Source organism: Ceratotherium simum, chromosome 6, assembly GCF_057802395.1.
Source record: "Ceratotherium simum simum isolate JZ-2026a chromosome 6, ASM5780239v1, whole genome shotgun sequence".
Taxonomy (NCBI): Eukaryota; Metazoa; Chordata; class Mammalia; order Perissodactyla; family Rhinocerotidae; genus Ceratotherium; species Ceratotherium simum.
Window position 1 is genome coordinate 64907380 of NC_141905.1, and position 23512 is coordinate 64930891.

The window sequence follows — 23512 nt, forward strand, 5'->3', positions numbered from 1 at the left end:
CGTCACCTGGGCTTCAACTGAGTGCTGCCTTAGGTCTTGGAGGGGCATTTCTCTAAAGGCCATAGTGATGGTTTAAGGAATACTCTGTGACTTGAGAATAAACCCAACTTCGAGCTAATTGCTTTTTCTTACTTAGCCTTTCAAAAGTAAGCTGAAATAAATTGCGATTCGTTTTCATGCCCTACAGCTCTGGTTTATTGTCAAGAGCCTTTGGAGTGTGGAATGTGGTGTCCAACAGGGCAATTGTTTAAATAATGTTATACAACTGGCACAGAGCAGGGAGCATAGAAATCAATGTATATTTCTTTAAAGGAAGAGGTAAATGAGACTTCAGATTTCTGGGCCCATAGGAGATGGGGTGACTGTGGTATAAGAACCTTAAATAGGAGAGCTGCAATTGACTCCATGGTATCTGGGAATTTCCTCTTCTTTCCTGGGTTGAGAGATGTCAGGTGTTGGAAGACATTAGTCTTCTTTCTTCCCTGAGTGACCAGTAGGGTAACTGATAGAACCAGCGCTGCATGAAGGAGCATCTGCTTTGTTGTTAGTCTCTCACAGCAGAACGTTTTCACAATGAGAAAGGAATCTGTCTGAATGTGACTATTTCAGTCCCTGGAACACACTGACTCAGTTTGACTATCTACCCTGCATGGTATTATTCAGCATGCTTTAGGGGTTAAAAGAGACATCCAAGCTAGTTTCTCGACCTCAGAGAACTTATTCTGTCTGGGGAAAGAAACCCTGTGCACAAAAAGTTAAATAATGACATAAAACAACAGCAGAAGAGAAGAGACGTATGTCCCCAGAGAGCAGGTACAATGCTCCGTGAGACTGACACAGATGCTGCGTGCTGGGAAACCAGAGGTAGGAGAGATGAGAGGCTTCATGGAGGAGGATAACAGCAAAAGGAGACGCTATCTTCTCTATAGGGCTGACTGCTCCTGGGAGGGATAGGCTTTCTTGAATTGATAAAGTAGTTAATTAACGCATTGGGTGCCTACCATGTGCAAGGCATTGTGCTTATCCCTGAGAAGTAAAGATTTACAAATGAATGGGACGCAGAATTTAGCTTCTCTAGAGTAGGGAGATGGTCTGAAGGCTCGCCATCAGTTCGCATTTCTCCATTAGGCAGCTACACATTTTATCCTGGGGGTTTCTGAATGTGCACAAACAGACATAATTGCGTGCGTGTCATAGGAACCCAACGGGCTGCATGTAATTTTAAAGGGAAATGGTAAACACCTACTCCCCAGACAGAGATACTTTGCTAAAACTGTCCAGAACCTTCTAGTTTGTGCCTCATTATTTTTTTCCCCAGGAAAACTTAGTGAAAAAAGTTGAATTTGTTTTCTCTAGACTTTAATTTGCAAGTGTTGGCCACCTGCTGGAGGCTATCTCTGATTATGTGGAGCAACCCCGCCATCTTCCCATGTGCCTTTTGGCTTACCGCTGATATGGTGGGAATGAGATGGCGTTCGTCTGTCCACTAGTGGTTATTTAACTACAGCTCAGCTGCTGTTTGCTCAGAAACGTATGGGACAATTTCTCCTCCAATGATTACACTATTATTCTACCATGGGGTCTCCCAAACTGACAGTGAAGTGAACTCCATGATATTAGGGCTATTTAAGCTTCACAGTAATCCTAGAAAGGCAGTATTTCTATTCCCATTGAGCAGATATGAAACATGAGACTTATGTAATTAGCCTGAGGTTCCAGATTTGAAACCAATCTGCCCGACTCTGAAATGAATCCTCTTATGATTATGTTGAGACTGTGTTTTTGAATGCGAATGCTTATCTATAGTAGAGTTCCTCTACAGATGTGTTAGTTTACTGATCTGCATTGTAACTGCTCAGTAACAAACCACTTTATTGCTATTATTTTTAACTACACGAGTGATACATGCATACATTTTTGTTTTAAAACATTGCAGCATTAGCAATGAACTCAAATCCCTATAGCCAACCCACCCCACTCCAGTCCCCTACTCAGAGGTCACTTCTGTTACCAATTATTTGCATTTTCCTCTAGAATTTTTAAAATGCACTTGTGTATACACATGTAAACCTGATGGAAATATATTGTTTTGTTTTGTCTGGGTGTACTGTTTGTGTATTTAATATATTATCATTCAGTAGCCTTTTTCCTTTGTAATATGTCTTAGAGACTTTTCTGGGTCAACAATCTTGATATCTACTTTATTCTTTAATGCTGTCATGTAGTATATGTGTGTATGTGCATGCTTATGTGTCTTTGTATTAAATGCACTATATTTTATTTAGCCTTTCCCCTAATGATTGTCATTCCATTATGTTCGTATGAACAAAGGTGCAGTGAGTTATGGGATATCATACCTTCTTGGGAGATCTGCTCGTGTTCTTTCTTTTCTCTGGGGAGCTTCTTTCCTCCCCTCACCTGTATGACACAAACAGGCCTCTTGGCTGATAGGTTGAGGTCTTTTGGCATTTGAATCCTCAGAATAACAACCCAACAACCCTATTGTCTGAACTGAGGTTCTTCATTGAGAACTGAAGTGCTCACGTAGTGAGAAAGAAAGACCAAGGATCTGAATGTTTGGCCAATCACGCTCACTCCAACCTTCCCTCCTAGACCTGTACTGGGATGGTGCTGCTGTTGGGTCTATATCTCATTTGATATAAACCATGAATCCTGCGTGACTGGTCTCCAGAGCCAGCTAACCTCCAATTTTCTGCATTTGGAACCCAGTAATGGCTCTCCTTCAAAAAGCTGGCCCAGGAGGGCATAGAGATGAATTAATTATCCTGCATCATTGTGCCTCCCTTTGTGAGACTAGATGATGCAGCTGAGGAGTCAGATAACAAGAAGAGGTCACTGAGAGCTTTGTGAGCTTCTGCCTTGGCATCAGCCTGCCTGTGGATTTTCTGAAGCAGAGGGTGGGACTAATACCCACTTGGAGAATGAGCTATTTAAATCACTTGCTTTTGGCTTGAAGTCTGAAATTAGTTATCTGGCTGGTTATTTGTGGTCAGGCTGGGCTTCTGCCATTGCAAAGACACAAATTAATGTGGCTTTGGGCACTGGTCCTAAGACGAGGAGTGGAACAGGCCAGAGGGGTGCATCAATAGTTTTCCCATTTCCATCATAAAGACTCTCCAGGCAGCCATTGGTCTGGAGCTGTACTGTGGAAACACCTGACCCTGACCTTGGATTGAACTGTGATTCACCACACACTGGAGCCCCTAGTTGCCTGTGGTCTTTGATCGTTGACCATCCTCATTGTAGCTCAGTGGAATGCACTTAGGGGGAATGGCTGGTGGGGGCTTCCCAAGGCCTGGCACTTGGAAGCATAGTTTTGTCTTTTGATCCGCCAGGCGACGGGCCGTATTGTACTTTCATGGTGGCAGTTGGAAACATTGGCCAAAAATTATTTAATGATTAATTGGGCATCCACATGCTTCAACCCCCATTAAGGGTAATGAGCGTGAATCAAGGAAAAGAAAACAAGGTGATTGCTTTGAGGAAAATGCAATCTGGAGTATTCATAACAATGACAGCCATAAGCATTTATGGCACAAGAGCTTTTATTAGATGCTAGGTTAGGTATCTTACTACTCTTTGCTGGGTCTTCACAATGACAACCTCATTGTTGAGCTGAGGTTCAGAGAAGTGAAGAGCTCACACAGCTGGTTCTTCTCCCTCTGAGTCTGGTTGTCTTTGCACTGCTCCCATCTTTCTTGCTTTCTCTAATTAGAGCTGTGCTTTTAGAGATGCAAAAGACATTTCATTCATTATTTTTCTTTTAAGGAGCTTTTAGCAACTGCTGAAAAGAGAAAAAGCACATATACATATTCAGAGCATAAATAGGGATCTCCTAGCTGCTGTTGATATACGTGCAGAGGAGGCTGTGGGCTGAAGTTGTAGGAAGAGTCTCTACGATGTGATTAGTACTGGAGCTGGGAGTCAAAAAGAAGAAAATCTGGACAATTGCCATCCATAAGCTCATTGAGAGAATGGGAAATGGGACGTAAACTGGGCAGATTACGAAGGCCTGAATGCCAGGCCTAGACAGGCATTTTGACCTGATAAGACAGCCAGCAGGGAAGGGTGAGTGAGGGCATCAGTGACCCTGGCAGGAATCTTGGAAGTTGTCTTTGAGACAAAAGCAGTGGTGAGGAGAGTAGGGGCTGATGCTGAATCAGCTAGAGCAGTGGCCATCAAATTATACACTGCCTGCTTTTGTAAATATGGTTTATTGTAGCACGGCCACACCCACACCCATTCATTTATGAATTGTGTTTGGCTTTTCTGTGAACTACAAGGGCAGAGGTGAATAGTTGTGACAGAGATTGGCAAAACCTAAAATGTTTACTATCTGGCCCTTTTACAGAAAAAAGGTTGCTAACTTGAGCTAGAGCTACTCATAAGTGTCCAGAAAGAGGAATCAAAGCCCAGTGCCTGGCATATGGTAGATGCCATAATAGGTCATAGACAGATATATGTTAAGAAATGAGCAAAACAAAATAAAATTGCTAACAGGAAGAGGAAACTCTCATGACTGTGGTTGTTTGCTAATTTTAGATTATATCACAGAGAAAGGAGTCCACTGAGAAGATGAGAGACTGATAAGAGAATCAGAGAGAAAAGACTGGTGGTTTCCCAGTTCCTTAGTTTCGCAGAACTCAGGGGCAGGTGTTGGAGAGGGAAGGAGGAGGGGGCTGGGGAGCACAGGGGGCGAGCAGGAGAAGGTGGCTGCTGGATAAGGAAAGCAGTGTGCCCACCCCAATCCTGAACATCTGCTGGGCCCGGTGAGAACTGGCAGAGTGCCTTCCAGAGTCCTCTCCCCTCTGGCAGGAACGGGGCATTGGGAACGGGGATGTTGAGCTCCAGCTCAGCTCTACCGGGAAGCTGGCTTGGCTGCATTGGCTGAAAGTTTTTCTTTTCTGTTCTTTTACTTTTAAAATAGCAGTCCATATGCTTGTTGCCACCAGCCTCTCCCCCAGAAGCTCACTAGAGGAGAGATATTTACTGGGTGGATAAAAGTATACCATATTAACAACTCAGCTCTGGAAATTGTCATTGAGAGGGTGGTTCTGGGGAATAGCCAGGGTATGGCAGGTTAGGCTGGGGTGGTCCTCCCGGAAGGTACCAGCCCTCTCGGGGCTCTTCTGATGGACTTATCAGGATGAGATAAGAGCTCATAAATAGTTGAATGGCTCAGACTGGGAGTCAGGTTCTGGCATGAACTCATCCACCTCTGGGAGGTTGAAGAGGGAGGACATCCAGTCTGCCAGTCAGCATCGGGCACCTGGGGAGTAGTGTGAGTGGTCAGCAGCTGGGAGGTGCAGCCAGACAACAAGCAGGTCTCTTGGCAGGTGGTGGAGCCACGCAGCAGGTGACCTAGAGTGATGCAAATGGAAAAACCAGGGATAGCGCTCCTGAGGCCAGGATTCAGGGCCCAAGCTGCTGACTGGGTTCAGAGGCTCTGGAATTCTGAACTTGGAGCCAGAGAGAGTTGGGAGAGACTGGTCAGGAGCTAAGGACTCAGGCCATGGGAATAAAGAAGGACCCAGTCGCTAGAGCTGCAGACTAAGGGAGTATCTTGTGGAAGGTACAGCCTCCTTGGAGAAAATTTTGTCAATAACCAGCAAAGTAGAAGTTACGCATAGAGTATGAAGCAGTAATTGCATATCAAGATGTCTCCCCAGAAAAACTTTTCTTTATAAATGCACAAGAAGTCATGTATAAGAATGTTCATTGAAACATTGTCCACTATAGCAATTTTAAAGAAAAAAAACAAAAATATTTATCAGTGGTTGAAAGGATAAATAGACAGTGGTTTATTCATAGGCTACAATGCTCTACAGCAAAATGAATGAATTATGCCTAAGTGTGTCAACATGGATAAATCCTCAAAACTAAATGTTGAGCAAAACGAGTGAGCTGCAGAACACATATCCTGTATGACAACATTTATATAAATGTAAAAACACTCAAAAATATTATATGTTGTTTAGGAACACAAATGCTTGTTAAGTCTAGTAGTGGGCACGTGATTGGCATCCCATTGGGTTTTTCTCTGTGCTAGAAAATAATTCATAGAAAATACAGAAAGAAAAGAACAAGAGAGAGGGAGATACACATGTGTGAGCACAGACGCAACAGTGGAATAACCTGCTGGAATGGGGTAACCTGAGCCAGGGCACAGAAGCAGAAGCCCTGTGGCCGTGCACCTCTCATGTGTTGCCTTCCAGGTTAGCTGTGTGATCTGAGCAATTCAAAATGGTAACAGGCATAGGGCCAGGCCCTTGGTGCGTGCTCGATGCATGTGTGTGATGTTTCCAGCTTTTGGGACATTTCAATGTTAGAAGCCTAGTGTCAAAATTTGAGAGGCTAGCTTTAAAATAAGGGATATGAGCCTGTTTCCCCTAAGTGACCCCACTTGCAGGTGTCTAGAGTTGCAAGGTGGAGGATGGTCTGCTTTCTTGTAAAAGGGAGTTCTGCAGGCACAGCTGTCTTTGGCAATGGGGCTGAGGCCTCTCTGCCTGCTGTCCCTTGCCCAGGCAGAGGGGGCACACAGAACTCTGTAGTCAATGTGGTGTGCAGCGTTCATGCTGGAAAGGACAGAGTCCAGGCACCTTTGGTCCCACAGGCTCACTGGCTCCTTGAAGTGTCTTCAGTGAGGGAGACTTGTTTCTGTCAGCCTGAATGAGCAGAAACTGCCTGAGGCATGAAGGAAGCTGAAATGTGGAGGATCCTTTGTTGGGAAGTCCCCACTCTCAGCAGCCACTTTTGGAAAACAGCAAAGTCAGTGTGAGTCTGTTGTGCAGCTTGCAGAAAGAGAGACTGTGTGTGATGCTAAGCACACTGCCTTTGATGAGGGTTATTTGGATTCTGGAATGAAGTTTGTTGTGACATCAGTCATGCAGGGAGCCCTGAAAATTTAGCTCTTATAAGTAAGATGTTAGCTATATATAGTATGAGGAAAAATTACTAGTTGGAATCAAAACAGCTTAACATTTTGTTGGTGGGATAATAACATTTAAGGTCCAGAAGGGGCCTTATGATTATCTGAGTTAAACTTCTTGTGCTGATGATGGGATGGGGCTTGACAAAGATTCTCTTCTTGACCAAACTCTAGTCAGGATCCTCTGAGCTCTTTTTCAACTAGGCCCTGTCCTTGGGCACGTCCTCAAGATCCCAATTTTAGCAAGAATCCTGCTAAGTCAGTTTAGCCAGACCCCCCCCCCCCCACCGCCCCCACCAGTAGCCAGTATGTTATCATCCTCAAAATCTGATCAAATTCCTCATCCCCCACTGTGCCCCAGGGGATGTCAATCACCCTGGCCTGCCTTCAGCAAGAATCCTGTCAGGTCAGTTAGCAATGATTTACGCTACCCTCTTAGTCATGTTCCATTCCTGACTCCCACCCTTCTCTGTGGCTGTAAATTCTCACTTTTCCTTGTTAAATTCAGGGTTGAGCCCAGTCTCTCTCCCGTACTGCAAAACCCCATTGCAGCAGTCCCTGTACCTATCACAATAGTCCCGAATGATGTCTGCCTCACCATTTAACAAGTGTCAGAATAATTGTTTCTTTAGCAAGCTTAGAGAATTGGCTTGTCCAGGGTAACACTTTGAGCACATTTCAAAATCACTTCTAGAGTCTAGATTTCCAGATTCCAAGTTCAATGTTCTCTACCCATACTGTGCTGTCTTTATGCCTTTAAGAGAACAGAATCAAGAAGTAATTCATTCTATAAAATGTTTTATTTGGATTAATAAAAGTATGCAACTGGCAGTCTCCAGCAATTATGGTCTGTCTCCTCCGCTGCTCTGGGTAGAATAGGAGCTCAGGGCGATTGGTCACTTAACCTTAATGGTAGTGTGAGTGAACTATGGATGCTTCCCTGGCACCAGATGCTGCTAGACCTTGCCAGCATCCAGAGGGTCATGGGTGTTTTCTCGGTGTGGCTGTGTGTTGAGTTGCCACTAGACATTGGTCAAGAACTTGTGAGTGGGTTTGGACAAGCTCATTCATTCTCGCAAATAAAGACAAAGCAAAATGATACAAACATCAGTACATTGAGCACTTGCTTTGTACCAGGTATCGTGCAAGATATTAGCGCTGCTGTAAGAAATGGTTCTTGTCTTTAGGGAATTAGAGTCAAGGGAGAGGTCCCAGAATAGAAATAGATGACCAAAACAATAGTGTAAATGCTAAAATAGAACTCTGTACAATGTGGTGTGAGAACACAAAGGAAATTGTGATTGATTTCCCATTGAGAAAGTTGGAAGGAAGGTGATATTGGAGTTGGGTGTTGAAGGTTCGAGAGAAATTTACCAAGTGGAGGAAACAGGGAATGGATAGTTCAGGCAAAGGAAATGATATGTGCAGCAATGGAGGGCAATGAAAATGCAACATATTCGGGAAAGTTTAGTGAGGCTGGAGAGAAAGGGGAGCAGGTGGTTGGAAATGGGTCTAGTAAGGGAGGTTGATGCTAGATTTTATAAGACTAAGCTTGGAAGATACAGCTTCACCGTGTGCAGGCAGTGGGTAATTACTACCAGGGGTTGAGGTGGAGAGATCTGGGTGGTGGAAATATAACCTGATGACAGCGTGAGGGATGATGGGAAGGGGAGAAGGTTGAAGGAGAGCATCCAATTGGGGAATTGTTGCAAAAATGATGACACATGAGCCACAGCATTGGAATGAGGATGGAAAGACCAGGGGTCCAAGTTATTTAGGAGATAGAATTACCAAGATTTGGAGACTAAGCTGGGTTCAAGAGATAAAAGCGAGGAGAAAGATTGGGAATGATTCCCAGTGTGCATGGTAGACAGGAAACAGAAGATAAGAAGTCAGTTTTTGGGGGACTGATTATTAAAATTAGCATAACTGATGACCATGTGGGTAGCATAGGGAAGAGTTTGGAATAGTGACACTTGTTTGTTCAGTAAATGTGTTGAGTGTGCACGATGTGTAAAGCCTGGTTCTATACATTTTTGGGAAAGGAGAAGTGAACACCCTTTTTATTTTTATTTATTTTTTTAACATTTCAGTACCCCTATATCCTATGAGGAGGTTTCCCATGTGTTATATTTTTGCATCCTCACAAACGCCTTGTGAGATTAAATTATTCCCATTTTTCAGATTAGAAACTTGAGGCTCCCGCGGGTTAAGAAACTTGCACATGGTTATGCAACCAGAGGGCTGCAGAACTAGGAATGAAACAGATTTTGCAAAGCCCAAAGTTCCTGTTCTTTCCTCTCACCATAGTGTTCTCTGAAGTTCCTTGTCCTTGAGGAGCTTACATTGTGGTTGGAGAAACCGAACATAAGTAAGCACATCATGACAATATCGAAGAGTTAAAAAGAGGCATGTACAGTGTGCCTTGGGCATATAATGGATGGGTAAGTTTGTTCTGGTGCAGAGGAGAGATGAGCAGCGATTGGGAAGAAGGCTGGCGAAGCCTTAACAAAGGTGAGGGTAGATATTTAAGCTGGGCCTGGGACATGGAATTTGCCAGGTTGGAAGAGGCTGGGGATAATTCTTAAAGTCATCACATAGTTTGGCTACTAGGCTTGTAAAGCTAAGCTGTGGGCTACGGCAGAAGCAGATTAGAGTTAGAGAATGGGTAAAGGCTTCCAGAAAAGGCAGAGGCAGGTAGTTACGAGGGGAGGCACACAGCCAGAGTTGGGAGCTGAGATTTGAGGCCGAATGAATGCAACTATGAGGTCAGTTGACCATGGAGAAATAAACTGACTACTGTGACTTTCTAAAGCTGAAGTGGAAGAAGTTTCGTGAATCTAGCCAAGGAAGGTGATGACAGAAAGAGGGGATGAAAACCTGGTGATACTGGTGGTTTGAAAAGGGAATGAGGTGTGTGTGGAGTGTGGGTGGGGAAGCGAGGTGAAAGGTGGCAGGGAGGTTGGCTGCTTGAATCTCGCTGTTTGGCACCCGCTCTCCCTCCTCCACCATGGAAAGGCAGATGGAGGGAAAGGAGCCTGTGGGTTGGCCTGCCTTTGTTCTCTGAGTCCTGACTTGTGGTTTCGATGTAAGATCAGAGCCCTGGAAATTAGGCCCGAAGGACAAGCAGGTACCATCAGGGTAACTGGAATGATGAACTATTGGCAGCACTTCAATGTCATTGGCTTTTCACCCTGACACACCACTGCTCCTGTGTAAAACATCAGACCCTCTGCCTGGTGCGGCCTGATTTGGCCTTTGGACCCCACAAGCTCTTAGATGCCGGGCCCCCTGGCTTCAGGCTCAGTGGAGGGAGCATGAAGCTGATTGCACCCCAGTGACCTCAGGAGATGGTCGGTCTGGGCCCTCTCCCTGTGGCCTCCTCGCTCGGCTCCCCTCCACAGCACCGTGCAGAGAAGCAGAGGGCTGAGCACTGGAGGAAGGCAGTCTCCAGCAGCTCCTTCCATCGCACAGCTTCACGAAGGGCAGAGACGTATGTCTCTGAGAAAGGCCAGGAGCACAGGGGAGCGAGCTCAGGTAGTAAGCAGACGCATTAGTCTAATTGCTCTTCTAAAATTAATGGGGCCTTTTATCTCTGAAGAACACTTTTAAGCACTCATGTGATTTGGGAACAGAAGTGCGGGTCAGGGGGGAGCCTGGCTCCCCTTTAGACACAATCCCTCATTTGGTAAAACACTCTCTCCCTTCCTTTCTTTCTCTTTTACCTGCAGATCAACGGATTATGGCACCACCTATGAAAAGCTGAATGAGAAAGTGGGTTTGAAGACTGTCCTCAGTTACCTCTACGTCAATCCCACCAACAAAAAGAAGGTAAGAGGAGGGGTCAGTGGGTCCCAAGCACTCCCTGCAGGGTAGCAGGGCTGCCTGGGGCCAGGAGTTAAGAAACAAACCAGTAGCCATGGAATCACTTATAGACGGTCTGTTTTACATGCCAAGAACATCACAGACACTGTTGGTAATTCTTAGAACTGCCTTGATAGTAGTGGTAGTAATAATAATAAAACAACAAGAACAACAGTAAAACTACATACTAAAGGGGTTCCTCTGTGCCAGGAAAGGTGCTAAGTGCTTCACACACCTTATCTCATTTATCCTCACAGTGAATCTATGGGGTAGAAATTATTATTGCCCCATTTTACAGATGAAGAAACGGAAGCTCAGAGAGATTATGTAGCTTTCTAGCCTGAAGTCAGACAGTGGAAAGTAACAGATTTGGGATCTGAGTATGGATCTGCTTGACTCCCTGGTTGAGTCCTTCTGCAGCCTCCCTCTTGCTGGTCTATTTTCAGAGAGCTCCTTATAAACAGGGAGTCCCTTTTTGCCAAGGGAGGGATAAGCAGCCTCTGGATTCTTCAACTTGGATCCAGAGCTGCGTCTGAGGCACAGGAGAGCAGATCTGGCTCCGCCGGCTCCTCTGCTTCTCTGTCTTTCCAGTTAACTAACCGCCAGGACATGGATGAAATCGTATAAGGTCAGCCCTTGGTCGTGGAGACCTGCTGGGAGAAGGGCACCTGGATTCCATGGAAGGTGGACTGTTTTAGAAAATGAATACTGTACAGTATATTGACTTCGGGGAGAGGTGATCTTTCCCCAACTAGGAAGGCACTGCTGTTTAGAAGCTGAGGCAGGCCTGGCCCCAGAAAACACAACAGATGTATAAAAGGCCGTTTCCATGTTTCTAAAAGGCTGACAATGGCACTCCCAAGCTCTCCTCTTGCAATCTGACTTGCATTCCCTGATGGTCTTGCAGACCTTTCCTTCAGTAAGTTAAGCTCAAGGGTGAGCTTCAACCCATTGTAGAAGTCTGTGATCTCTGATTCCAGCTTGCTGGAGTCCAGGCTGCGGCTTGGAACGGTGGTTGTTTATGCTGCTCATACTTAGCATCGTAACTCACAGCCTCACCCATTCTCCTCGCTCCCACCTCCACTTCCCCTAAACATCCTCAGCAAAGGGAGGAAGCAGAATCGGTGACTCCTGGGTCAGCATTGGTGATTGATGCCCAAGACCTGAGACCCGAGACCTCCCCAGACCTGAGACGGTGCCAAAGTGTCACCAACCAAGTGCCCAAACCCTGATAATCAGGACAGCTGTTTAGGCACCTGTGACTGGTTTTAGCTGAGGAGTTTCTCTTTTCTTTGTCCCAAAGGGTTGTCATTTTCACATTTTTCAGTATTGTTATTTGAATTATTGAATATTAGAGCTGGAAGGGATCATAGATTTTGTCTATACAAGCAGTTATTGATAGTTTTTGAACTACAACTCTTGCAAATGTGATAAAAGCTCTAGACCTCGTCCCTAGAAACATGTCCCCTCACACAAAATTTTGAAAACAATTTTAAGGTGTTCATGAGCACCTAGAATTCCACCCATGGAGCCAGGATGTCCATGGAGTCTCAGTTAAGAATCCTTCATCTATACCAATAGCCTCATTTAACAGATGAGAAGATTGAAACCAAAAATTCCCACATAGCCAGGCAAGAAAAGGAACCAGGGATAGACCCTGGGACTCTTGAGTCTCAGGCCAGTTTTCTTTGCTTCAGACTACACTTTGCACCTTTTCCCCCCCTGCAATCACAGCCTACGGATTCAAAATTGATGGTTTAGTTCTGAGTTGGAAGCTTGGGGCAGTTGCTTCGTGACCTGGAATTAAAGCTTGTTGCCACATCCAAGATGGCACGTGATAAAACTTGACTGTATCGAGTCAGCGAGGATCTATCTCAGTTCTTCCTCTGCCCTTCTCCCTTTAGTAAGAGAGAAGCTGAGGCCCACAGAAGACAAATGTCCCATCCATTTCACTCAGCTGGTTAGTGGCAGCATAGGCAGTTGGTCTCATGACTCCCAGTGTAAAGCTCCTCCCATCCCACAGAAGGGACTTGGGGTCAGATGGAATGACAGTGGGTGTATGCACTCTGTGAGAAGCAGGAAGTGGGTATTTGACACTTGGCAGGTGCCCTCAGTGTTGATCTCTGCCCTACATCTGGACAGCAACAGAATTAATCATATTTTCACATAGGCGATAGACCAGCTGTCTTCGTAAGGATTTTCCCAAGTGGCATATGAAGGGTTACACTGTTTGCATCCATTTTGGTGGTCATTTGTCATGTGCATTTCCTGTTGCACTCTTACATATAACCACATCTCTTTTGGTCTTTTGCTGTTTTTCTCTACTCCTGACTGTTTTAACTTGCCTTAGCACAACCTAGAGGTACTTAGAAGTGTGAGAGACAACAGGCAGGTTAAGACAGATGCTGAGGGTTGGAAGGAATAGCAGCTGGGATTCGGAGATTACTGGTGCAGAAATGCCACCTCTATTTCTCCTTCCCACAGGTGACATTCAGACCATGGGCTCCCTGGAGGAATTTCTCATAGGAAGCATTCCCCAGTTAACAAAAGTTAGGCCTATTTTTTCTATCTTCTCTGAAAAACACCACCAAAGCACAGTTAGCTTCCACCTAAGAGGCACAGCCACCCAGAAAGTGAAAAGTTCAGACATTGTCATCACTCAGATTGGGGAAAGGACAGGCTAATGCCAGGGAATTTTTTTTTTTTTTTGAAAATAGCAATAGAAATTAATTTCATAAGGAGACTGTGTGATCCTGAAGTGCTTCTGAATCCAAGGAAAGATGAAATTAGATTCTGTTTCATTTTACTGTTAAGTGTTTTCACTTGTGTTCTGAACCTCTAGATATTGAAGATGCACAAATATTCTACGTGGTGACTTTTTCTTAACCAGAATATTCAGTTTACCAGACCTACCCTTCTCTAGCCACTCAGGCAAAATGACAGTTAGGAATAAATGAAAATACTCTTATTTGTTTCTTTATTGGTCTAGTACTCTGGGTCACTTTGACCTTGTAATGAAACTTTTTTTTTTTGTTTCCTTCTTAACTACGTCTTGACATTTAAAGCTGTGGTCATCTGGATTCTCATCTCAGCTTGAATTAAGCAAGATTCTTTCTATTTTCTCAGCACCCAAATTAGCAGTAGCTCCCCATGTTCATTGACGAGCTAATGGCAGTAGTCTCCAGCAGATTTTTCAGTTAATCTTGTGGAAACACTTGCTTTTCACCTAATGAGTTATTTATTTAACAGATGGCTACTGCTTTCATTGGCGCCTGTGAGTACATCAGAGATCTGTTGCCCCTGGCAAAACAGTAAATTGTGCTTGTATTTATATAGTTCTTCCCAAAGCTCATTGTTGATTTTTTAACACTTTTTTGACAACATAAAGTCTCCAAATGCAGATAAGCCATTAGGTTGAAAGTAGAAGTGTTAACATGTGTATAGTCTCCTTCTACTAGGAATAATCTTAGTTAGCATTAATTGAGCACCTACTATACTAAACTTCCTTTTAGGAGCTTTGTCTGTATAATCTCCAGTCCTTCCAGTCACTTTAGAAGGCGGGCAAGATAAGGAAATAGACTCTGTGTAAATTACCCCAAGGCTGTATTACCTGTGAGTGGTGGATCTACAATGGCCTTTCCATTGGTTTTATTTGAGGGACAAATTAGGATACATCTAGCAATGCTGGACTCCCTTAAGGAAGTTGACGTTTGGGCTAGTAATATCTACTAGTCTTTCTCTAAATGAAAGTATTGATATAAAATGCTGGGAGCTACTCCCATTGAAGTTGTTCTAGACCGTTCTATGATGTGGGGGCATCAGCATTATTTTAATGACCTTGACCTGCCCTGGCTGTATTTGATGTGAATTCTACATCCCTCGCTGTTTCTCTGGCCATTGGCCAGTTAGCTTATTGCCTGGGTGATGTCTGAGACTGGCACTTTGAACATGAAGAGCAGTGTGTTAGTTCTGGAAGCAGGTGTGTGTGAGGTTGCCCCCTGGAGAACGGCTCTGCTATGGTGCGGTCTGAGCTGCAGCTCACAGCTTCTCCTTCCCTTGGCAGCAGATAAACATCCCTGGGTTCCTAGAACTCATTACTGTCGGCTGAGTCTTGTCCTCAGACCCATGCAGAATGGCACATGCCAAGGTCAAACTTGCGTTTAACAGAGCTGTGCTTTGTACACTACAAATGGGTTGAAGACTTTCTACTTTAACAAGAGAAGGGCTTGGCTCCTGTGGATGTCTATTTGAGAACAAATCTTTGAGCAGATAGGGAAATGCAGGCATGCTATGGCCTAATTGCTCTGGCTCAAAAGTGGCTGCCACCTGCAGATTTGGAAACTGTTTTGGAAATGGCGGAAAGCACAGGAAGGTCTGACTGCCAGGGAATGTGACCAAATTACTGCAGAGTAGAGATGCCTGTGCCTCTGTGTGTGTGTGTGTGTGTGTGTGTGTGTGTGTGTGTATAGGGAGGACTGTAAGGTCTGACATCAGAATAGGGTAATAACTTCATTTTATTGAGCTCCTAATAAGTTTTGGACACTGGGCTAAGTTCATTTCTACGCTCTATTCTAAGTTTCACTATTAATCCCCTAAGCCTCATAGTTTTATCCTCATTTCACAGGTGAGGAAACTGATGCTCCAGCAGGTGAGCCACATGCTTTTTGTAAAGTAGCTAGTCGAGGGGGTCCAGGGTCCCCATTCACCTCTGTCTGCCCACAGGGGCTGTGCTGTATCATGTGATCCTGCGACAGGTTGGCTGCCCCTGGCACAGGTATAAAGACCAGCTACATCATCACTCTATTACTAGTAACTCTATTGCTTGGGGTTTCTGCCCATTAGTATTAGAGGATTAGCATTTTCTTGGAGGAGGAGGGGAGTGTTATATCCTCCTTTCCTAATTGATTTACCAGTGAGAAGAATAATTACTTCCAGGCTACCCTACAAAAATAGAGTGGGAATTACCAGTCAGATTTTCAGATGAGCGAGCTGCCTCTGTCAAGCTGTTAAAGAAGCATTGTGTGTGTGGTCGGATGTTGGTTATGCCCATGTCCTTCTCTTAATACAGCAACATAACCCTGAGCTTACTTTAATACCCTGGAAATCTCTAAACAAAACAAACAGAATTTTACAATATTGGATCTCTGCTTTCCCTAACCATGTCTCCCAAGGTTGTTGGAGGGTCAGGGAAAGTAAGCTCTATGGTAATACACTTTCAATTCACAGATATTAAAATCTCTCACACTAAAGCAAAGCAAAAGAAAAAAAAAAAGAGTGTGGAAAGATAATTTTAGGCTGTTAAGCAATCTGTTAAATGTCTACCTCTGTGCAAAGTATTTTGGAGGGGAGGTTCCTGTTTTTAGAAATGTGCAATCTACCTGACCAGATAAGATGCACACAGAAAACAATTGCATGCATAGACCTGGGGTCTCAAACTCAAATGCATGCAAGGGCCATGTAGGTAATACCAATGAGTGATGTGGGCCAGGTGGGGAGTGTGGCTGTCCCTCTGTAAAGGATTTTCCAGTAATCAGCTCCGTATGACTGTTGTCATGTGAGAATGAGGGCCCAGTGCAACAACATTGTCATCATTTTTTGATTTTCTTATGATATTTTTTCTCTACATATTTTTATATGAAACTTCTATATTTTGAAGTGTTTTAGATAGGCTAGGATGTGGAGTTCAGGGTGTGGGGGCTGGCAGACTGTCCCAAATCTACTTCAATCCCTTGTATCCAACTGGCGTCATGTGCCATATTCTGAGTAGTAAGTCAGTCTCCAGGTGAAAAGTTAGTATTTGCAAAATGGTCTTTGGGGCCACAGGATAAGGATGACACTTAGTAGCTGCTGTTGCTGGGGGCCTGCTCTGAGGCCTTTCTGTCTGTGTAAGAGATAAACCAAGTTGAGCATGTCTTGCAAAGACCTCCCTTTAACTCATAGGAGTCACATAGTAGGTCCTGCAAGGCAAAGGGACCTTTTGTATCATTTAGGGGTGAGACCACTAGAGCAGGAGTAGGAGGCAGACATTTGCTTTCTGGCCCTGGTTCTACCCCTGAGTAGCTGAGTGTTCTTAAACAAACCAGCTCCACTCAGAGTCTCCATTTCCCTGTTTGTGTAATGGCAAGGTTAGGTCCTCCCTTTTTGAGGTTCCTTCTGGTTCAAGTTGCCAGCATTTGGCCAGTGCCTCTCAGAGGGCTACATGGGGATAAGTGACAATACATGGACTTTGGGCTCAATGAATAGCCAATTGGCTAATCCTTGGAAGACGTGATCCCCATAGCTCTTGGTTCTATGGCCACATGTTGGCCAGCTTAGCCCTCCCATGCAGGCCAGCTTTTCTGAAGTTACACTTCCTTGATCAGAAGGTAGGGGGTTCCCTTTAACCCATTGACTCTGCTGGTAGAACTCAGAGCAGCATCCTTGATGGCATGATTGAGGGGTTCCATCAGCATGAGCTGATGCAACTTCACATGAGCATCACTGTCCTTGTCTAGGCATGCATAGCCCTCTTCCTGCAGGAAAATGAGCTAGAGATGCTGTCTGAATCTGTTCTGGCATCCCAGAGGCGAGGACACCAAGTATCGCAATAGCAAGGAGCGGAGCAGCTCTGCTGCGCCACACTTCCTCCTGCATGGCCACGTACTTGCTGCAGCCTCAACCGGGCATCTCATGTCTCTGGGCCCTGCTTTCTCCCTTCAGAAAATGTGCTTAGTAGGCTATGTATTAAAGAGCAAGTAAGAGAAGTTCCTCTTAGTGCTAATGTCCATTTCTGTTTCCAAAGGTAACAAGTGTGTATGATGATAAAAATAATAATAATAATAATAATAAGAAGAAGAAGAAGAAGAAGAAACAGCTGGCATTTTTTGAAAGTTTACTATGTGCCAAAAATTATTCTAACTGCTTTCATGAATTAACTCATTTACTACTTCACCAACAAACCTTTAATGTTGGTACTGTTGTTATTCCATTTATAGATGATGAAAGTTTGGCAACAAGAGATAGTGACTTGCTCAAAATTTTCGTTACTGATGGTCATTTACCTTGGTCTAATGTGCTCATCTAACTCACTTTTGCTCATATTTAATTCTTAGACTCACTGCATGTTGGGGCTAAAAGGGGCCCCAGAGACTGTCCATGCAGGCCCTCATTTAACAGAGGAGGCCACTTGAGGACTTGCCCAAGGTCACGAAGTCATTTGCAGCAGAGCCGGGGCTGAAACTGGGTCTACTGATGCCTGGTCCAGCCTTCTCCGCCAAGCCCCCAGGCTGTTGACAGCTGGAGCACAGGTCTGATGGAGAACCATGACCGGGTACAGGGGTAAATGCAAGCAGGGAGTGGTTGGGAATATGTAATCCCCACCCATCTCACTGAATGTGTGTTATATCTGTAGGGTTCATACAAACATCCATAACTTCTCAGTTCTCTGGTCTCAAAGCCAAAAGGATATGCAGCTGGAATACCATTTCAAATGAACCTGGATTAGAAACCAAGGGCCTGGGATCCAAACTGCCTCTTGTACATGTTGGAAGCACAGAATGGTTGAGTAGCATGCCTGAGCCCAAATGGCTATCAAAGAACCAAGAGGCTGGGTCCCCTGGGGAAGAGATGTTGGAGAAGGAATCAGGATTTCTGTGTAGGCCTTTCTCTTAATCATCTGTGAGGCATTTAGAAAGTCATTTAAATTCTGTGAGCCCCTGTTTCTTAATCTGTAAAATGGAGATAAAAGATCATTTACCTATCCCCTCCTTTTGGGAGCACAATTAGAATAAGATGAGAAAAAGTAAAAATTAGATGAGAATAATATTGCTTTGGAGGAAATAAACTACAGAAAGGGAGGGGAAGATTGTGACTACTCAGATGGAGCTGACATGATCACAGACTGGAATCTGGGCTCCCTGGCTGTGCCCCTACTGCTGACCACAGGGGCTGCCTGGCCTCCCCTGCTGGGCTGCCTGCTTCTTGACTTCCTTGGGGAGGAAGCAGCTCCCAGACCCTGGGTTTTTTAAGAGCCTCACATCCTGCCCTGTTCGGGAGACACGCTGCCCCCTTCTTTTTTCCAGCCTTTTCCCCTGTCTCTTAAAACCAAACCTGCTGACTGCCTGAGAGAGATTGATTGTTCTACTGATGGAGAGAAATGGTCCCAGTCTTGTTAATTCACAACCACCTCGTTTTTCTTCCCTCATAAATTAATAGTTACCAAGGGGGCTAAAGCAGTGTTTTGGGAGATGCATTTAGGGGAAAAATGTGTGAAAGGAAGGAGGGAAAACAGAAAAGAACAGAACTTGGACCAAACCTCCCTCATTTACTAATTCCAAGTCCAAACCTTTTTCTTCTTGGTATGTCCAGAAAGAGAACCAGAAAGTAACCCCTCCAAGAGAAAAGGTATCAGACTTCATCAGGGGCTGAGAAATCAGAGTAAAGGAAAGCTAAGAAATCAGAAGAGAGGTGGATCACTGAGGGGAAAGACACTGGTTTATAAGTTCCCATCTGCCTTTGCCAGTGCGACCCAGTGAGTGGATACGAAGTGTGGTTCAATTCAAACCAATAACTTAAAGGAAAAGGAATCTGGAGTAATTCTTGGAAATTCACTCTTTAGTCACAAACTCCCTTTCTCAGCAAATATATGTATGTGGTTCCCTGTATAAATTACTGCAATGGGATCTAGCCAAGAATTTATTTAAAGGCTCATTAAAATGATTACTAGTTTTTTCTTTTGCATTTTATTCAAAAATGGGAAGAATATAAACCTATAGCCTGGCTTCTCTCCAAAGTGCCCTTTAGGGTTTGCATCAAGTATATCATTTCTTTTTTTTAATAAAGATATGATTTGCAGTAAGAATATCCAGGCATTTAAGAGAAATAATAAAAACTAGCCACTTACTGCACTTCTTAGTGGCTTATGTTTGCCTAACCTATTTTTTTTAATTTGATTTTTATTGGTTTTGGGTTTGTGCATATGTGTGCATGTATATGTGCATCTGTGTGGGTATAGAGGATGTTCAACAAAGAGCGTTATGAAAACTTCAGAGTTAAGAAAAAAGAAAAAAATATCCCTGTTTCTCTTCTGGGCAAAATCTGGTTTGAAATGAACTAAGGATTAAAGGAATCCTGTGTTTCTGGATGGTCACATGAGTTGCTGGTTCTGTTTTGCTGCCCGGCTCATCCAGGGACCCTGGTTGACTACCATGGTTGCTCAGTCAAACGTCTGAGGAGGGATCCCATTTGGGGGTGGATGGCAGCTCAGGGGAGAGCCTAAGGCAGAACCAGTAATAGGAGCAGAAAGACCAAGGTTCCAAACCAAAGGAGAGGGCATTAAACTGCAGCATGAGCGAGTGAGGCTGGGTAAGAGAAAATCAGAACATGAGGGACATTTATGGGGGCTTCTAAACCAGGCCTGGATGACCAATGGAGATCATGGGAATTTTACACTTCGAAGGTCTTTAAAAAAGAAGACCATTTGTCCCAGTCTGAAAGAGTTAATACAGCATGAAGCTCGAAGAATGATGTCACCCTGTGGCATGTTCAGAGTTGGTGAGAGGTAGAGGCAAAAATGGGGCAGGCTTTGGAAGAAAGCTTGGGATATGGAGAAGGAGGGAATAGACAGGACAGTCAGATGGGGGAATGAGGGTATGGCGGTTTTAACAGGGATATTGGGTTTAGCAGTTGCAGGTTAGGAGAAAGATAGGGTGGGACAAGATATCGTAGACCCCCAAAAGCTCAGGGGTGGAGTTAGGACTCAGTGCAGAAGGGCATGGGGAGCCATAGCAGGCTTCTGAGCAGGGGGCTGACGGCATGAAGGCTGTGTGTAAGGAATGCTGACAGAACCTCTTGGGTTCATGAGCTGCCTTGTTAAGCATCCCACTCCAACTTTCCTTCCCTGCCCTGCCCTCACCAGACCTTGTGGGTGTGTTTTCTGAGTATCAGAGGCTGAGCAATTTTAACAAAGAGCTTGGGAAGGCAGAGTGATGTGTTCTTCCTAATGTTCTGATGCAGTTATATAGCAAATGGATCTCACTGCCCCTGAGGTAGAGATATCTGTAACAAAAACAACCACCACCACCAGAAGAAATGACTCTATTTTTTCCTTCCTGGGTGAGCGCAACCAAGCAGAGAGATTGCTACTGGCATGCACGCCTCACCCCCGGCCCGTCCCCCCATTACCAACCCAAGGTCAGAATGACAGATGTCAGCACTCAGCACACACTCTGCTGGTGAGCATGTTCGGGTAAGGAGGGGCGAGCGTCCTGGGATCCTTGGGTCTGCCAAGTGGCTCTGGGGCAGGTTTGGAGCAAGCAAGTCCCTGTCCCTGCACATTGGGGTCTGAGCTGGCAGTGCAGAGTGAGACAGTGACCGCAGTGACAAATGGAGACCTAGCTCAGTGCTGGCAGCCCCATGTGGAGGGCCCCCGGGAGCAGATGCAGATACTCAGCCCTCTCATTCCATGGCACGAGTCTAACTCTGAGAAATGACTCGGGCTGTCTTATGATGACCAAACAGAGGAACAAAATGAGCCAGAGAGGATGGAGGTGCAAGAGATGCACATGAGTATCTCTGGCTGCCAGTGATGGGAAAAGGTGCGGTTAAGTTTAGAAACTTGCCGGCTATTCCTGGTTCCTCCCTAGTGCCCAGCAAGGCCGTCTGATGTGGAGGGAAGAGCTTCATAGCATAGCCCATGCCTCACTAGCTGTGTGACCTTGAATATATTATTTAATTTCTCTAAGTCTTAGTTTTCTCATCTGTAAATGGGGCTCACAATAGTATTTAAAAAAAAATTAAGAATTAAATAACAATATATATAGAATGCACAGAGAAGGTGCTCAACAATGCGTCTTTCTCCCCTCCCTATTAAATGAACCTCTCTTTGGCTGTCCCCTCTGCTCAATGATACTTCCCAGTTCCCAGGGACCCCATGTCCACTATATATCCATATATCCATAGCTGACTTTTCTGTCCCGGGAAAAGGAATCTATCCCCCTCAAACTAGTGTTAGATAAAGTCCTTTCAACTTCCAAAACAAAAAGTTGCTTTCTCTGCATCTTTTCTGTTTCTTCCTCTATCCAGCCACCTACCTTGTGTGCCTTCTTACTGATCCATGGATTGCTTCTAGCTCACTTAATGAAGTCTAAATTTAAAATGATAGTTGCCAGCCATGGGCAGTGTGTGCAAAGCAAGTTTCCACCCATTAACACCCAAGCTCCATTAAGCAGATAGAGCTGGTGGAACAGGGATTCATATCCAGGTCTTTCTGGTTTCAGAGCCCCAGACAGCTTCTCCAGCATTGGACCCCCACAAAACACCACCTCCATCTGTGCAGAGGCACATCCAGATTCATTGCTCCCTCTCGATGGTGTACAGGTTATCCTTCTCAACACTACACATTTGTGATCTCCTTGCTTGTGGAGGACATGTGCCAGACCCAGGAAATATGTAGGCACTTCAGTCCTGGACCTCACACCAGCAGATGCTGTATTTAGGTGGAACTCTCATTTTGGAGTGAGAGCCAGGAGAGGAGCCGATGGCCCAAGAACTCAGAGACTGCAGTTATGGCAGCAGCTGCTAGACTAGATATCAGGACCAGGTTCTAGTTCTGGCTTGGGCATTATAAAAAAAAAAATGCTAACATTTATTGAACACTTACTGTGTGCCATGCTAATGATTTTACATGAACAGTTTTCTCACACAAAAATATATAAGATAAATACTGTTATTATCCCCATTTTAAGAGAAAGGGGAAGAGGAGAAAGAGAGTGTGACTGAAGGTGCTTGGGGGCGGGGGAGTGTACACTGAGGCAAACAGACTAGGTGGTCCCAGCTGGGGAGTCGCCAAGCCAGATTTTCAACCCAGATTGTCCAACTTCAAATCATAAGCTCTTACTATGGCGTCTTCTTGGCCTCTCTTGGCTTAGATAGGCACCATGACCTTGGAGAACCTCTCTTTACATATCTAAAAAAGGAGTATAGATAGGCAGAAGGATGTGTTTCCTTCAGTCCAACAATGCTGTGGTCCCGTGCTGAGAAGTTATGAGAAATGTTCCCTGCTGACAGGAGAAGTCAGAGGAGCACAGGGTTGCTGAGTTTTCTTAAGCAGAGGACAAACAATAGACTGGGGTCCATGGGGCCAGTAAATAGCCTGTGGAAAATGCCTTAGCATTCAATAATTCACAAGAATAAGCAGCAGGGCCAACCTATGGCATTCTCACTTGGGAGCCCCTACAGGGCGAGGGCTGACTGGGTTCCCGAGGGTCTCTTTCCACTTGGGCAATAAGCCACTTTGTGCAGATCTTGGCTTTACCTCTTAGCAGCTGGTGGCTTGGGCATATTATTAAATATTTCAAAGTTTCTGTTTCCTTGTCTGTGTAATCAGGATAGTACTAGTACCCACTCCATAGGCTGATAGGAAGATTAAATGAGAAATGTATGCAAATGCTTAGCCAGTGCCCAATCCCTGGTACCCAGTTAGTAAATACTATTTATTATTACTTGTATCATCATCCTAATCTCAGGACAACTGGCCCCTAAGAACAGGGGGTAGTTCCATGTTGGATCTGCCCATTTATGAATAGACACTCTGCCTGGCTTGGGCACTCACGGCCCTCTCTCAGGCACTGGTTTGGAGAAACATGGAGATCTGTTATTCAAAGGTTGTCTTGTATAAGCTTCTCGTTAAACTTATGAAGAAACTGAGTCCCAGTGGGAGGA

At 44.7% G+C, this 23512-nt stretch overlaps 1 protein-coding gene across 1 annotated transcript in view; it reads left to right on the forward strand.

Annotated features, from left to right (window-relative positions):
- Positions 1–23512, forward strand: part of SORCS3 (sortilin related VPS10 domain containing receptor 3) — a 579597-nt gene that overhangs the window by 250504 nt on the left and 305581 nt on the right. The window contains exon 3 of the mRNA XM_004428052.3: positions 10681–10780. Coding sequence (XP_004428109.1) covers positions 10681–10780 — 100 coding nt within the window. The remainder of the gene's footprint in view (positions 1–10680; positions 10781–23512) is intronic.